Raw genomic sequence first — 13,214 nt, 5'->3', positions numbered from 1 at the left:
GCCAAGCTGGCTCTCTGCTGCTGTTTTCAGGCAGTAGGGTTGGAGTTAAGCAGCACTCTCTGCCCTGGAGCTGCTCCTGGGGATCTGCTGCCTTTGATGCGTCAGTGCAGGCAGCTGGAAGCAATTCCCAGAATGGTTTGTTTGCGGATGCTCTGGCAAGACTAGTGGCTGCTGTGAGGTTCTGGGAGCTGAGGGGCTGCAGCTGCTTCTGGGGATGACTGGGGACAGTCTCTGCTGCCCCAGGCCAGGCAGTGCTGCCATAACCATAGCTGTGCCCATGCCACGCCACAGCTATGGGAGAGGCAGGGAGGTGTTCCCTGTGCTACTTGGCAGCCTGGGGTTGACTGACATCACAGAATCTCAGAATGGTTTGGGTTGGAAAGGACCCCAAATATCCAGTTCCAACCCCCTGCCATGGGCAGGAATTCACCCACTCGACCAGGTTGCTCAGGGCCCCATCCAGCCTGGCCAAATCCATGGGGACAGAGGTCTCATGGGGTTGGGTACTTTAAAGCATTGCCTTCACTCACCATATCCCTGGCAAATGGGCCAATGCCCCCTCCCACCCTGCAGCTCCTGCTCTTCCAGCATGTTCTCCCCACCAGCAGCCGGCTGAGCTGCTGTGATAAGCAGGACCCAACCTCTCAGTGTTTGCTTGACCCTGGACTGATTAGAGCAGCAGGCAGAGCCCCTTCTGTTTTCAGCACAACTGTTTATTGATAATCTTTGCTTATCCACTTATGAATGTTACCGACTGTCGGACAGAGCCAACCTGCTTCCCCAGGGCCTGCGGCCAGGTAGCCAATGCGAGTAGAAATCATGCACTTCAGATAGTCTGTAACAAGACAGGTGTAAAAAATATCTCAGATGTATTTGAAATCTCTGCCTTATCTCGCAATCAAATCACTGAGAAGTCTGTAAAGAAGTTGTAGGGGGACAGGGCTGTGTTCCCTCCCCGGCAGGGCACGGAGCTGAGCGGTCCCCAGCAAGGACAGTGGTGAGCAACCACAGCACGCTGTGCTTCACATGTAGGATGTCATAAACTGTCCCCCAAACAGACCCTGGATGCTGGGTGCCTTCAGGAAAAGCAGGTGGTCGCTGGGCAGGCAGGACCTCAAGGTGGGGGGCTCATTCCTCAGGCTGCAGTGTTAACCCCTCTGCCTTGGGAACCTTTCCTTTGGAGGCAGGTCCATGTGAGCTGCTGCTGTGTGCACCTGCCCTGGCTCGAGGAAAGGAGAAGATGGAGCAGCAGAAGGAATGGTGACCTCCCAGAAGGAATGATGACCTCCTTTCTTCCTATGGACAGACAAAACCCCTACTCTGTGTTCCCAAACAGCATCTCTACCCCTGCAGGGCTTCTCAGCTGGAGCTGTGAAAACTGAAGGTTGCAGATAGAGCAAGGAGGGGATTTGGGCGATTGATAATGCCCTTGGTCAGACTGAAGAGCAGGGCTGTGTGTGCTGTCCCCTGGCAGGGTGCATGTTGGGGCACCCCTGGGCTCGCTGCCTTGCTTGGCTGGGGGCACCTGCAGCTCGAGGCAGTGGGCTCTGCTCCCTTTTTGGGTGACAAAAGGAGTTTCTGAGGACAGGAGGGTTGGGGGCCCCGGGCTAGCAGATGGGGGAGGAAGCATAAGCCCCTGAGCTCATGGTGGGAGGGCTCTTTATGAGCAGAGCTCTGCCCTGTCCACCCTATCAGCCTCAGCCAGAGTAGCTCCTACCCAGGAGGGAGCACCATGTCTACTGCAGCCCCCAGTGTCCATCTGTCCATCCATCCCAGACTGCAGCCAAGCAGGACAGGCTGAGTGCTTTGCTGGGCTGGTTGGCTGTTATGGGGGGTGTGTGTGCTGTTCCTTTGATGACCACGAGAAATTTTACATTATTACATTCAAACGAACACCCTTGGGTTTGTTACTCTACTTCTGAACACTGCAAAACACAGTAGCAACAGAACACGTAGGAGCATGGGGGGCAGCGAGCCACGGCGGGGGCGAGAAAAGAATCCCTGAAGCCAACGATGGAGGAAAGAGATGGGTGCTGATACACATCACAGTTTCCATTTACAAGAGCCCCCGGGAGGGAGGACCGAGGCCGTGTGCTGGGAGGAAGGTTCCAGTGCGGCCCCGGAGCCGTGGCGGGGCCGAGCCGGCACAGCCGCCCGCCCGCGGCTGCCCTGAGCCCACCAGGCCGGGCAGCGCCGTCATCGTCCCGGCGCGAAGATGAAGTCGAGGGCTTGGCGCTCAGCGGCCGCCACATTGGGGTGCCACAGGTCCACCATGAAGACCACGCGGGGACCATCCTCCGGGGCACCTGGGTGGGATGGAAGCGCAGGGTGAGCACAGGGAGGCACCTGCCCAGTGCAACCCCAGTAAATACCTGAGAGTAAACACCTACTGGGAGCCCAGTGCCTCCAGTAACTGGCATAGGGCAGGGTCCTCCTTGCTGGAGCTCCAGAGTTGCTTTGGGCACCCAGAGGATTCCCCTGGCAGGGCCAAGGCAGGATGCTGCGCTCGCCCTCCTTGCAGCTGCACCTTGTATCTGCAGGGAACAGCTGCTGCACCATTCCAGCCTTCCTGGCCCTGCAGCCCTGCACGGAGCTGCGCTTCCCAATTCCACAGCCGGGTTAGGTGGAAGCAACAGCTTTTGTTCTTTCACTCTCTCCACAGGCTCCCCTGTGGGGAACAGCTCTGCTTGATGATTTTATGTCATCGGCAACTAATGCCGGTTAATCTGGGAGAGCTGAAGTGGAACAGCCTCTGTCAGCGACGGAAGGAGGAACAATCCAGGCGGGAGTGAGGCTGTTCCCCCTGCGCAGGAGACAAAGGAGCCGCTGTCACGTCAGCACCGAGCTGCTCCTGCAACAGGGCGGCTGCAGCGGCAGCGCGAGGGCCAGAGGATGCCGAGGATGTGCCGTCACAGCCTGAGCTGCCCTGCACAGCTCGGCAATGAAGGAAGCCTTTCCAAGCTGGCTGCCATGGCAGGGAGAGGACCTCTGGGCAGGGAGAGGATCACCAGGCCCCGTGCAGGGCTGGCAGTGCTGTGGCAGCACCAGAAGCAAGTCAGGATGGGAGCAAGCCCTGGGCAGGCTGTGGGGGGCTCCAGGGCTCTGCCAGGAAAGGGGCACCAGATGCCCTGAGGCAGAGGAAGCATTTTCATGGGTGAGCCCCCAGTGCCAGGGGCAGGGCTGCTGCCACGTGGTGCAAGCCAAGGGCAGCAGCAGTCCAAGCCCAGCGGGAGGCAGGTGCTCCAGTCCTACTGTGGCGGGAGAGGGAACTGGGCACAGGTGTCCTTGCCCACCCATTCCTCCCTGGCCCCTGGCACCAGAGGGGACACTGTGAGGCTGCACACGTTGAACCTGCGCTCACCTTCGTGGAATGCCGTGTGCAGGAAGGAGTCGTCGAAGAGGAGGCACCGGCCCTCAGCCCAGCACTGGGGCTCACCCCCCACCACCAGCTCGCAGTTGCTGGGTGTCTTCAGACCTTCAGGCACAAAGAGAGAGAACAAGGAGGGTCAGGTGGTGGTGTGTTCCCTGTGACAGGGCAGCAGTGACAAACAGCGAGCCCCATATGGGCCCCACGTGAGTTCCATGTGAGCTCCATGCTGCTGCCAAGGGTCAACTTCCCTCCAGGGAGCAACCTGAACCCCAAGCCTAGTGCAGCTCAGCCCCTGCTGTCCCCAGTGAGCTCAGCACCACAGGCACTCACTTTTGTATCTGGAACAGCTTCCCAGTCCCTGGAGTCCAGGACCCCAGGGTGTGTGCAGGGAATCAGGCTCCTGGGAGGTTTTCCAGCTTCAGGACCAGCTCTGCTGTGCTGACCCTGCCCAGGGCAAGGCTGGGAAAGCAGGAACTGCTGCACTGGGACTGGCAAATGGGCTCAATTCTGCCTCTGCCACAAGCTGCCCATGGACCTTGCATCACTCAGCACCTGCCCCATTCCTCGGTCCCCACCCCAAGTGCTGCTACAGAGGGACCCACCAGGCTGCAAGGACAGAAATTCAGGGGCGTCACAAAACCCTTGTAAAGAAGCAGCTCTGTGAGGGCCACAGGAAGAAGGATAATTATAGAAATAAAATGGGTCTTTTTGTATGATATCAGCACAAGCCAGACCAGTTTAACAAGGGTTGATCCCATCACCACCTGCATTAGGACCGTCACCCCCTGCAGTGCCGGGGACACTGGAGCTGCTGCAGAGCTAACCTGCCCTGAGGATGCAGCTGTGGCAGAGAAAGGGGTCAGGGCTCACGTGGCTCCTGAATGGTAACGATGCAGCAAACGAGCAGAACGGACCCGAGAGCGATGCCAAAACTGAGCACAGCAGGGACTCCCAGCTGCCAGGTAGAGCTGGGAGCACAAAGCTGCTGTTTCAAAGCCTACAAAACCCAAAGCCATTTCCCTGCACAACAGCCTCAGCTGGAGAGGCTGTAAAGGGGGAGCAGAACAACCAGGGGATGCAGGGAGGAGGCAGCAGCAGCCTGCAGCCCTTCCATCGCACTCGCACCCCAGGGATGCTGCCCTGGCCCAGGGAGAGGCAGAGCTGGTGCCCGTGCCTGGGGGTTGCAGTAAATCCTCGAGAGTGATTCAGCCATGCCAATGGCTGCACTGGCTTTGCAGAGCAAGCTGTTTGAAAGGGCAGGTTATCTCCTAATAATCCTGGGCACAGCAAGAACCGTGTCCCCAGCACAGAGGTGGAGGTGCCTGTGTGCCCCTGGCACTGTGCGGTGTCCTGGTAGAAGGAGAAGGGAACAAACAGCATCTCCCAAGTATCCAGGGCATGTGTGCTCCAGCTGTGCTCACCTGAGCCAACCTGGACCTCATCAGCCCCCTCCCAGGAACCGCTTCCAGCCCCTCGTGAGGGGAGCACTGAGCGCCCCAGAGAGTGGGGTCAGTGATAGGCTTCCTCCTGGAACCAGCAAGGGCAGGTCCCAGTTGCCCAGCAGCTCCTGGGATCAACTCTGAAAATGACTCCTTTTCCAAATAAATGGCCAGCACTGCCTGGGTGTGTTTACCCGAGTTGTTGGCTGAACAGGCGTGCTCGGTATTTGCCAGCCAGCCCGTGCGGTGCCTCCCCCGGCAGGATCGGTGCCACTGCCAGCCCGGCCATCTGTGCCGTGTGGGCTCTCCCTGTCCCAGTGTCTGCAGAGCAGGGAGCACTGTGCCCCCAACTCAATGCCTGACCCATCAGAGGGGACCCCCCAGGACATCCCAACCATCATTTGCATCTTTGCAAACCCCAAAGCAGCATCTTTGATTCCATCCACCTGTGTCCCGCACAGAGCACCTGAGATCCCAGGAGTGGGGAGCTGCCAGTGGCACAACACAGTCCCTGGAGCAGCACCCCAGGCTGAGCCACATCCTGGGATGGGAGGGGGGCCTGCCTGAAGAGTGAGGGGCGTTTGGAGACCTCTGTGCAAAATCAGCCCTGTATCTTGCACTGGCAAGAGCCCACAGCCCCAAGTTGGTGTGAGGAGGAGGTGAGACCCTCCTGCTGCTGAGCTGAGGACTCTGGGGATGTCAGATACCCAGGGACTGAGCACCAGCTTCTCCTGAGGAGGCTGCTGCCACAAAAGCCCTAAAAACCTCCCTCACGCCAAAGTAGAGCAGGTGCCTAAGCCCCCCAGGGCTGCAATTGGTGGCTGAACCCCAAGAGCACTGGATGCCATAGGCCTTTTTGGAACTCTTGCTCCCAGGCACTGCTGCAGCCCCGGCACTGCCCCCAGAGAACACGAGCCACGGCGCTGGGCACTCACCGAGGTGGCAGCGGATGCGGATGTTGGTGGGTCCGTAGTGTTCGGCGATGACAGTGCCCGGGCTCAGCACGGAGATGCACGCGTTCCCAAAGACATTGTTGCCAATGCAGGTGCGGAGGCTCCCGAGCAAGCGGTACGTCCGTGGGCATCTCCGGCAGTTCCTGGGCACGCACATGCCCTGGTTCACCAGGTAGAAGGTGAACCACTCCCCGCTGGGCGTGCTGTTCATTTTCCATCCTTGCGGGAGGCTGCAGTTTGAGAATGCTTTGTAGAGGGTCTCAAACTCGCACAGGATGGTCTGGAAGTTGCGCTCCAGCAACTCCACGTCATGCTTTTGAGCGTCCCGGGAGAAATAGGGTGTGGTTGGCAAGTCGGGCAGGAAGAAGACTTCTGGCTTCTGGATGGAGGGCCGGCTGTTGAGGTAGCGGCCCTGCTCTCGGATGCCCTTGTGGATCCTGCCCATGCCGGACCAGGAGTAGCGCTTGGCGTACTCCTGCAGGTTGTGGTAGAGTTTCTGGTTGAGCCCGTCGTGGTGGGTGCAGCGCACGCACTCGGGCGAGTGGCAGTACACGTACCCGTTCTGCACCCCGTTGACCTCCGCGCTCTGCATCAGCGCGTTGACGGTGGTGTAGGCGCGGGGCTGCTCCCGCCCCACGTGGTAGCAGTACCACACAAAGAGGACCAGGAAGCAGGCGACAGCAGCCAGGGCGGTGGCGTCGCAGTCCCGGAAAGACTGGATGCCAGTGGCGATGAAATCCCGGAGTCCATCCAGGGACCAGCTCCAACCCATCAGCCACTCCAGAGACATGGTGGTGCCGCAGTGGGTGGGTGCACGCAGCGGGGCCCGGCGGTCAGTCCTCGTGGGCCTCAGGGGCACCCACACCATGCAGCTGGGCCGGGGTGCAGTGGGAAGGAGCTGCCATGGGGAAGTGGAGTGGTGGCTCTCCCGTGCACTCCTGGGAGCTCTGCATTGATGGCAGCACCCGGGGAGGGGGGTGGCCAGGCTGCCTGAGGGTCCCAGTGCTGAGTCAGCACCAACGTGCCTGGAGGGTCCCCAGCAGTGCTCCTGGGCCGATCATCCTGGAAGGTTCCCTTGGAGGGAAGATCTGGGGAGAGAAACCCAGAGGTATTAGGAAGGGAGCTGCCCCTTGGAGTCCCTGCAGCAGACAGTGCAAGAGCCACAGCCAGGGTCATGTGCTGGGGCTGTGCAGGACACCAGCTTCTCTGGGAGGGGATGATGGATGAGGAGTCCTCCTCCCTGCCCAGGAGCCCAACCTCATCCCATGCCAAGAAAAACCCACACCCCTTCCAACAGGATCTTCCACAAATATACAAATGAGAGGTAGCAGGGAGACTCAGAGCCCACCTCCATCAGCCCAGGGACCATCTCCCTTCCTGCTCTTCTTCCCATTTCTCTCCTAAGTTGCTGCCTTATCATCTCTGAAATCTGGCTGATAAGAGAATAGACACTGGGAATAGACACTTCACAGCCCTATCTGGCAGCACATCAGCTTATCCCCTCCATCTAACCGCTCTGAAGTGAGTTTCCCTCCAGAGACCGAGCTGTGTGAGAGCCCAGCACTTGGCCAGACTGCCAAGGTCACATACCCACAGTGGCATGTCAGGATGGTGGTAACAGGGGCAGGTTGGGGTTGGCCTGTTTGATTTCACTGGCTTATCTGTGAGAGCACTTACTCTAAGGAGCAGGATGCATTTATGAGCCAGGGAAGTCATCCAAACCCTTCCCAGCCCTTCATACCAAGGTCCTGCATCCTCTACACATGCATTTCCTTATCAGTGGGGATGGGAATGGGCTGCAGGAGGGACCTGACCTTGCAGCTGGGACCTTGTGCAGCGTTGGGGACATGGGTTTCAGGCATGAAACCCTCCCACCCCAGGGAGGGACATCCACACACCCTACTTCCTTGTAGCACATTGCCTGTGTGCCCCGTCCCAGCATCTGCAATCCACGTGGCACGTCACAGCCTCCTGGGAATCCTAAGATAACTTTCCTCCATCCCCACAGCTGGCATCCCTCCAGACACTGGTTTCTCTCACCCAGGCCTCAGCTCCTGGGGTGCAACCATAGAGTCGGTCACAGGGGTGTCCCCCAAGGCCAACACAACCCCCTCATGCTCCCTGCAGGCCCAGAGTGTGCCAGGAAAGTCAGCAGAGCCCTGGTGTGATCTGTATTCAGGGTGGCTCTCACCCTGCCAGGCGAGCAGGGAGCCACCCCAGCACAGCAGCCAGGCTCGGTCAGACAGACTGACAAAGAGGGCATGGGGGGCAGAGCTGGGGGTCCGATACCCTTGGGGTCCCCAGGCCGGAGTCACATCCTGTGAGGGCAGCATGGCACAAACACAGCCTCACTGCTGCTGTCAGTGCCTCAAAGGCAGAAAGTCAGGGGCAAACCATCAGAGCAGCAAGAGATCAAAGCCCCTATGCCCATGTGCCGCCTGCTCGGGCTGGAGAGCCCTGGTCTCCTCTGGGCAGAGACTTCATGGGATCCATCCCAGGAGCTGCCTCCTATGCTTGCACAGACACCCCACTGCAAACCTGCCCAAACCCACCTCCGCAGGGGCTGTGGCAGCGAAGCAGGGCCCCAAACACCGGCACCACTCCCAGTGGACACTGCATGGCCAGGACCTGCCCAGGGCACCCAATAGGTGCTGTCAACTTCCAGCCACAGCCCTGCAATTAGACGGGTGGTCGCATCCAGCACCCCCGGCCTCAGATCCCAGAAAAGGCTCCTCAGCTAATGATACCAGCAGAGCCATTCCAGGGAGAGGAGATCAATTCCACGTTGCACCGAAGTTGTGCAGGACGTGGAGGCGAGCACCGTGCCAGCAGCAGCTGCGTTACATAAGGAAGGCAGAGGCTTCGATGCAGCACAAAGTTGCATCTCGGTGGCTCCGTGGTGGCCCTGGCATCTCCCGGAGGCAGTGGGTTCCGCTCAGCCTGGCTGGGATCCCCAGGCCGTGGGCCCGTGGTGACGGGGATGCATGGCAGGGATGTCCTCAGCTCAGCACAGCCGGCGTCGCCTTTGGGAGAGGCACGAGGAGCAGGAGCACTGGGGTGAGGTGAAGTGCCCACTGTCACTCCGGAGCCAGAGCCGTGGGTGCTCCCTTCACCCTCTCCTCCAGCATGCCACCCCAGCGGTGTCACCAGTGTGACGGTGTCACCTGCATGCTGCTCTCACCCCGTGTGATGGTGTCACCCAGCGTGGCAGCGTCAGCGAGTGTCACCAGTGTGGCTGCATCACCCGGCGTGGCGGTGGCACCTGCTGCCGCGCTGTCACCCGGCACAGCCGTGTCGCCCTCCCGACGCCGAGCCCCTGCCCCGGCCGGGGTGTTCGGGCTGCGCCCCCCGCCGCGGGCTCCGCTCCCGCGCCGCTCGCCCGCGGCCCCCCCGCGATGCGATGCGATGCGATGCGATGCGATGCGATGCGATGTGATGCGATGCGATGCGATGCGATGCGGTGCGGTGCGATGCGGTACCGACCTGCTGCCCGCGCCGGGCCGTGCGGGGCCGCGCTCCGCTCCGCGCCGCTCCGCTCCTCCTGCCGCCGCCGCAGCGGACCACAACTCCCAGCAGCCCGGGCAGGAGGGGCCGCACCGCCCCCGCCGGGACCGCGCCGGGCGGCAGCTGCGGCCCCGGCCCCGGCACCGCCCGCCCGCCCCCGCGCCCGCCCCTCGCCGCGGCCTCGGGGCGGTGCGTCCGCCCCCGCACCGCGCTCCCGCACCGCGCAGGCGGGAGGGGCGGGGGGAGCCGCGGGGTTGCGGCACTCGGGAGGGGTCCCGGGGGGTGGAGCGGCTGGAGGCGGCGGGTATGGTCCCCGAGGGAGTGCCCATCCCGGCGGCGGGAACCCCAGGACACCGCCCCGGGGACACAGGGGATGGGCTGCAGCGGCGGGGGCGCAGGAGGTGCGGGAGCACCACGAGGTGCAGGGGACGTGCAGGGACTCGGGCTTCAAGTATTGAGGCACTGGGATTTGCAGCAGTCAGAGTGCAGAGGATGCTGGCCCCGGGGATGGTGGTCCCAGGGGTGGGAGCACACAGGGATACAGGCACCCAAGGGACGGGACTGCAGGGACTGACTCCAGGGACACAGGTTATTAGGGATGCAGCAGTTGGGATGTGCAGGATGCTGGCTCCAGGGATGCAGCACCCAGGGATTCAGGGATGCGTGAAGTACTGGCTCCAGAGATTCAGGCCCCTGGGGCTGCAGCCCTAGGGATGGAGGGGTTGCTGGTCCCCAAGGATGAGTGCACCTGGCATGCAGAGGACAGGAACTCCCAGGGAGGCAATGCTTAGGATGCAGGCAGCCAGGGAATACCTCAGCGAGGATGTGATGATGTGCTGGGGCACCTGGGATGGGGGGAAGCTGTTCCCAGGCTGGGATGTCCCTTAACAACTTTGAAGTGCTGGTGGAGAAATAGTTTGTTGTGAGCCTTCCTGCTTCCTTTTTTCCTCCCCAGCCCATTTCCTGTTCACTTCAGCTATTGCTGTCAGATCTGAGGGCCCCAGGGGGGCCAGTGCTCCAGCCCTCCCTCCTCCGTTCCCCTGCCTGCAGGCAGAGCTGGGGTGCAGGCAGAGCACACTGCCCTGCCCTCTCGCAGTGCCACGTGGAGCTGTGTGGGACACGTGTCACTGCTCCTGGCACAAGGAAAGCCCTGCCTTGTTTTGCAGGTTTGGCCATCCGGTGCCTGCGCATCCTCCTCTGGCACAGCTCGAGCTGGGCTCTGGAAGTGGGACTAGAACTTCCCTGCTCAGCCCCTCAGGTGTGTGTATGCTTCCTCTGAGCAACCTCATCCCCTGCTGTTGCAGACCTAAGCTGCTCCTTGTTTTCTGTCCTGACACATTTTTGCCTCCTACCTGCTCCTGCTGCTTCCCCATGTTCCCAGCAGCACATTCCCCACCCCACTTTGCTGCTGCAGGGCCCTGGCAGCGTTGTGTGTTGCAGGGTGAAAGGAGCAGGACTTTATTTCATCCTGCTCCTTCCCAGACCCCCAGCCTCAGCCAGCAGCTCCTGCTGCTGTCAGACAACACATCCTTCTGTCAGCAGTCGCAGGCTCCACAGCTCTGGGCCCTCTCTTGGTCTTTCTCTCCTCCCTCTGTCTTCTGCTCCCTGTCCTCGCTGGCTCCCCTGGCCCTTGTCCCCAGCTCTGCCACTCAACACTTCCCTGTGGGACAACCTGCCCCTGGCTTTCTTCTGGGGCTCCAAGAGAGCTGGAGAGGGACTTTGGGCAAGGGCCTGGAATGACAGGACAAGAGGGAATGACTTTAAACTGTGAATAGGTTTTGATTGGATATTGGTAAGAAATTCTTCCCTGTGAGGGTGGTGAGGCCCTGGCACAGGTTACCCAGAGGAGCTGTGGCTGCCCCATCCCTGGAAGTGTTCAGGGCCAGGTTGGATGGTTGAAGCAACCTGGTCTAGTGGAAGGTGTCCCTGCCTGTGGCAGGGGGTGCATATGGATGGTCTTTAAAGGTGCTTTCCAACCCAAACCATTCCATGATTCTGTGATTCCTCGGCACAGGGAGGGCCCCTCCAGGAGCACTCTCCCATCTCCAGCCTAAACACTCCAGGAAATCCCAGCCCTGGCAGAACACAGGCGCAGTTTTGGCAGCAGCTGAGGGGAGGACACGGACAGTGTCTGCCCCAGGAGGACATCTCGTGAAAAGGGAGAAGGAACCGCTGGAGCCAGGAGTCTGCCCGCGTACTGGGCTCCTGCCAGGGTGTCGCTGGTAGAACTGTGCCAAGGGCATCCCAGGGCTTTTCCCAGCTCTTCTAGGCTGGGCAGGGATGCTGTGCCTCCCCCAGAGCGGGCAGGGATGCTGTGCCTCACCACCCTGCAGTGCAGCTGGAAAGGAGTTTAGGGGTCCCTGCAGCTCCATCCCCTGAGCCCGGGGGTCCCTCAGCCACGTGGCTGCCATGGCACAGACACGCTCTGTCCCCTGCTTGGCCCAGTGCAGGGCGGGAGGTGAGTTGTATCTGAGGCTGCTGTGCCCAGACAAAGCTTCATCTGCAGCACAACGCGTGAGGCCAGAGATTGGCTCCGGCTTTACGTCACCGAGGAGGAACGGCAGCATCAAGGGTTTGGTTTTTTTTCCCTTCACTTTAATTCTCTTGCAATCTCTGTCCAAAAATAGCCCGAGCTCCCTCCCCCAGGAATGCTCTGCATCAGAGCTTTGGCTCCCTCGCCCCCTGTGCATTAGCCTGGCAGCTGCTATACAAAGCCATTATCGATGTCACAGCATAACCTTGTTTAAAAGCACATTTAGAGAGGGCAAGGTTGTTGAATTGTTTTGTGTAGGGAGGTGCGGGGATGGATGGAAGACCCCAGGATTCCTTGGATGGGTGGATGCCCTGGGAAAGGGCATTTCCCTGACCATCCCCCTCCCTTCCCGCTTCCAGGGACACCCGGAACTCTGCAAGCATCAGGAAACACTGTTTCAGCTGGGGTATCCCAGTGGCCCTGCTCCTTGGCGAGGTGACAGCCACCCTTCTGCCACCACACTCCTGAGCAGGACCATGCTCAGGGGGTCCTGTGCTCAGGGTCCCCCCACATGACACTGTCCTACCCACACCTGATGCTGGGGGGAAACCTCCTGGAGGTTTGTCTCGAGAGCCACCAGAGCAGTTCAGCCCGGAGAGGCTCCCAGGGAGCAGCAGGGGGACTTTTCCCACCTAGCCCGGGCACCTCCCCTGATCCATGCCTATGGGATGCAGCTGGTCTGAAGCTGTATGGAGGGGGGCAGGCCAAGCAGCTCCCCCCATCCCACCATGTTCTCCCTGTGGTTTTGGAAAGCTGTCCTGCCCCGGCCATAGGAGCTGCCAGGTGACAGCCACGGGTGGTTGGGCAGCTGATGGGTGAGCAGGGCACCTGCAGGATGGATCCCCACAAACCCCCTGCCTGGAGGGAATGGGCTAACAGGGCTCCCCCAAACCTTCTGCATGTCCTCCGTAACAGGGCCACAAGTCTCCCGTGGGGTCCCAAGTGCCTCGGGCAATGCTGAGTTCAGAGGGTGCAGGGGGAGCCAGCGCTGGCTCCCCCAGGGTGTGCTGGGGGGAGATGTCCCCAGGGTTGTGCCAGCTCACTCCGTGTCCCAGCAGGGCTTGGGTGCCTCCGTCCCACAGGAGCAGGGGCACTATGGGGCTGCACCAGGGCAGGATCTGGCAATCAGAGCCAAGCCAGTGGCATCGGGCCACCATCCCACAGGAGGGCACACAGCATGCCCGGCCCTCACTCTCCCCTGCACCGCTGCAGCCTGTGGCCCGAGTCTCTGCAAACTGATTTCAGACATTTAAAAACACAGAACAATTGGTATCAAGGTTATACTGAACGCTAGAGTTTCCCACGGAACTACTTTATCATGTTCAAAAATATTTAATCCCAGCAATTTTCACATTGTTCTTATAAAAACAGACATGTATGAAGGGAAATGAAATGCTTCGTACATTTTTGGCACA

General features: G+C 60.4%; 1 protein-coding gene across 2 annotated transcripts; it reads right to left on the bottom strand.

Annotated features, from left to right (window-relative positions):
• Positions 1 to 2,189: 2,189 nt before the first annotated feature.
• Positions 2,190 to 9,300, bottom strand: ASPHD2 (aspartate beta-hydroxylase domain containing 2). 2 transcript variants are annotated; one of them, XM_017814381.1, is made up of 4 exons: positions 9,246 to 9,300; positions 5,745 to 6,850; positions 3,362 to 3,475; positions 2,190 to 2,306 (listed from the first exon to the last, which is right to left on the bottom strand). In XM_017814381.1, exons 2-4 carry the CDS (start codon positions 6,628 to 6,630, stop codon positions 2,197 to 2,199), a joined length of 1,110 nt encoding a protein of 369 aa, XP_017669870.1. In that variant the 5' UTR covers positions 6,631 to 6,850; positions 9,246 to 9,300; the 3' UTR covers positions 2,190 to 2,196. The 2 variants fall into 2 exon arrangements, with proteins under 2 accessions (XP_017669870.1, XP_017669871.1); XM_017814382.1 differs by lacking the exon at positions 9,246 to 9,300 and adding an exon at positions 8,944 to 9,045.
• Positions 9,301 to 13,214: the final 3,914 nt, after the last annotated feature.

The sequence above is a fragment of the Lepidothrix coronata genome, unplaced genomic scaffold (assembly GCF_001604755.1).
Source record: "Lepidothrix coronata isolate B3197 unplaced genomic scaffold, Lepidothrix_coronata-1.0 Scaffold44, whole genome shotgun sequence".
Taxonomy (NCBI): domain Eukaryota; kingdom Metazoa; phylum Chordata; class Aves; order Passeriformes; family Pipridae; genus Lepidothrix; species Lepidothrix coronata.
This window is presented reverse-complemented; position numbering and strand designations above follow the sequence as displayed.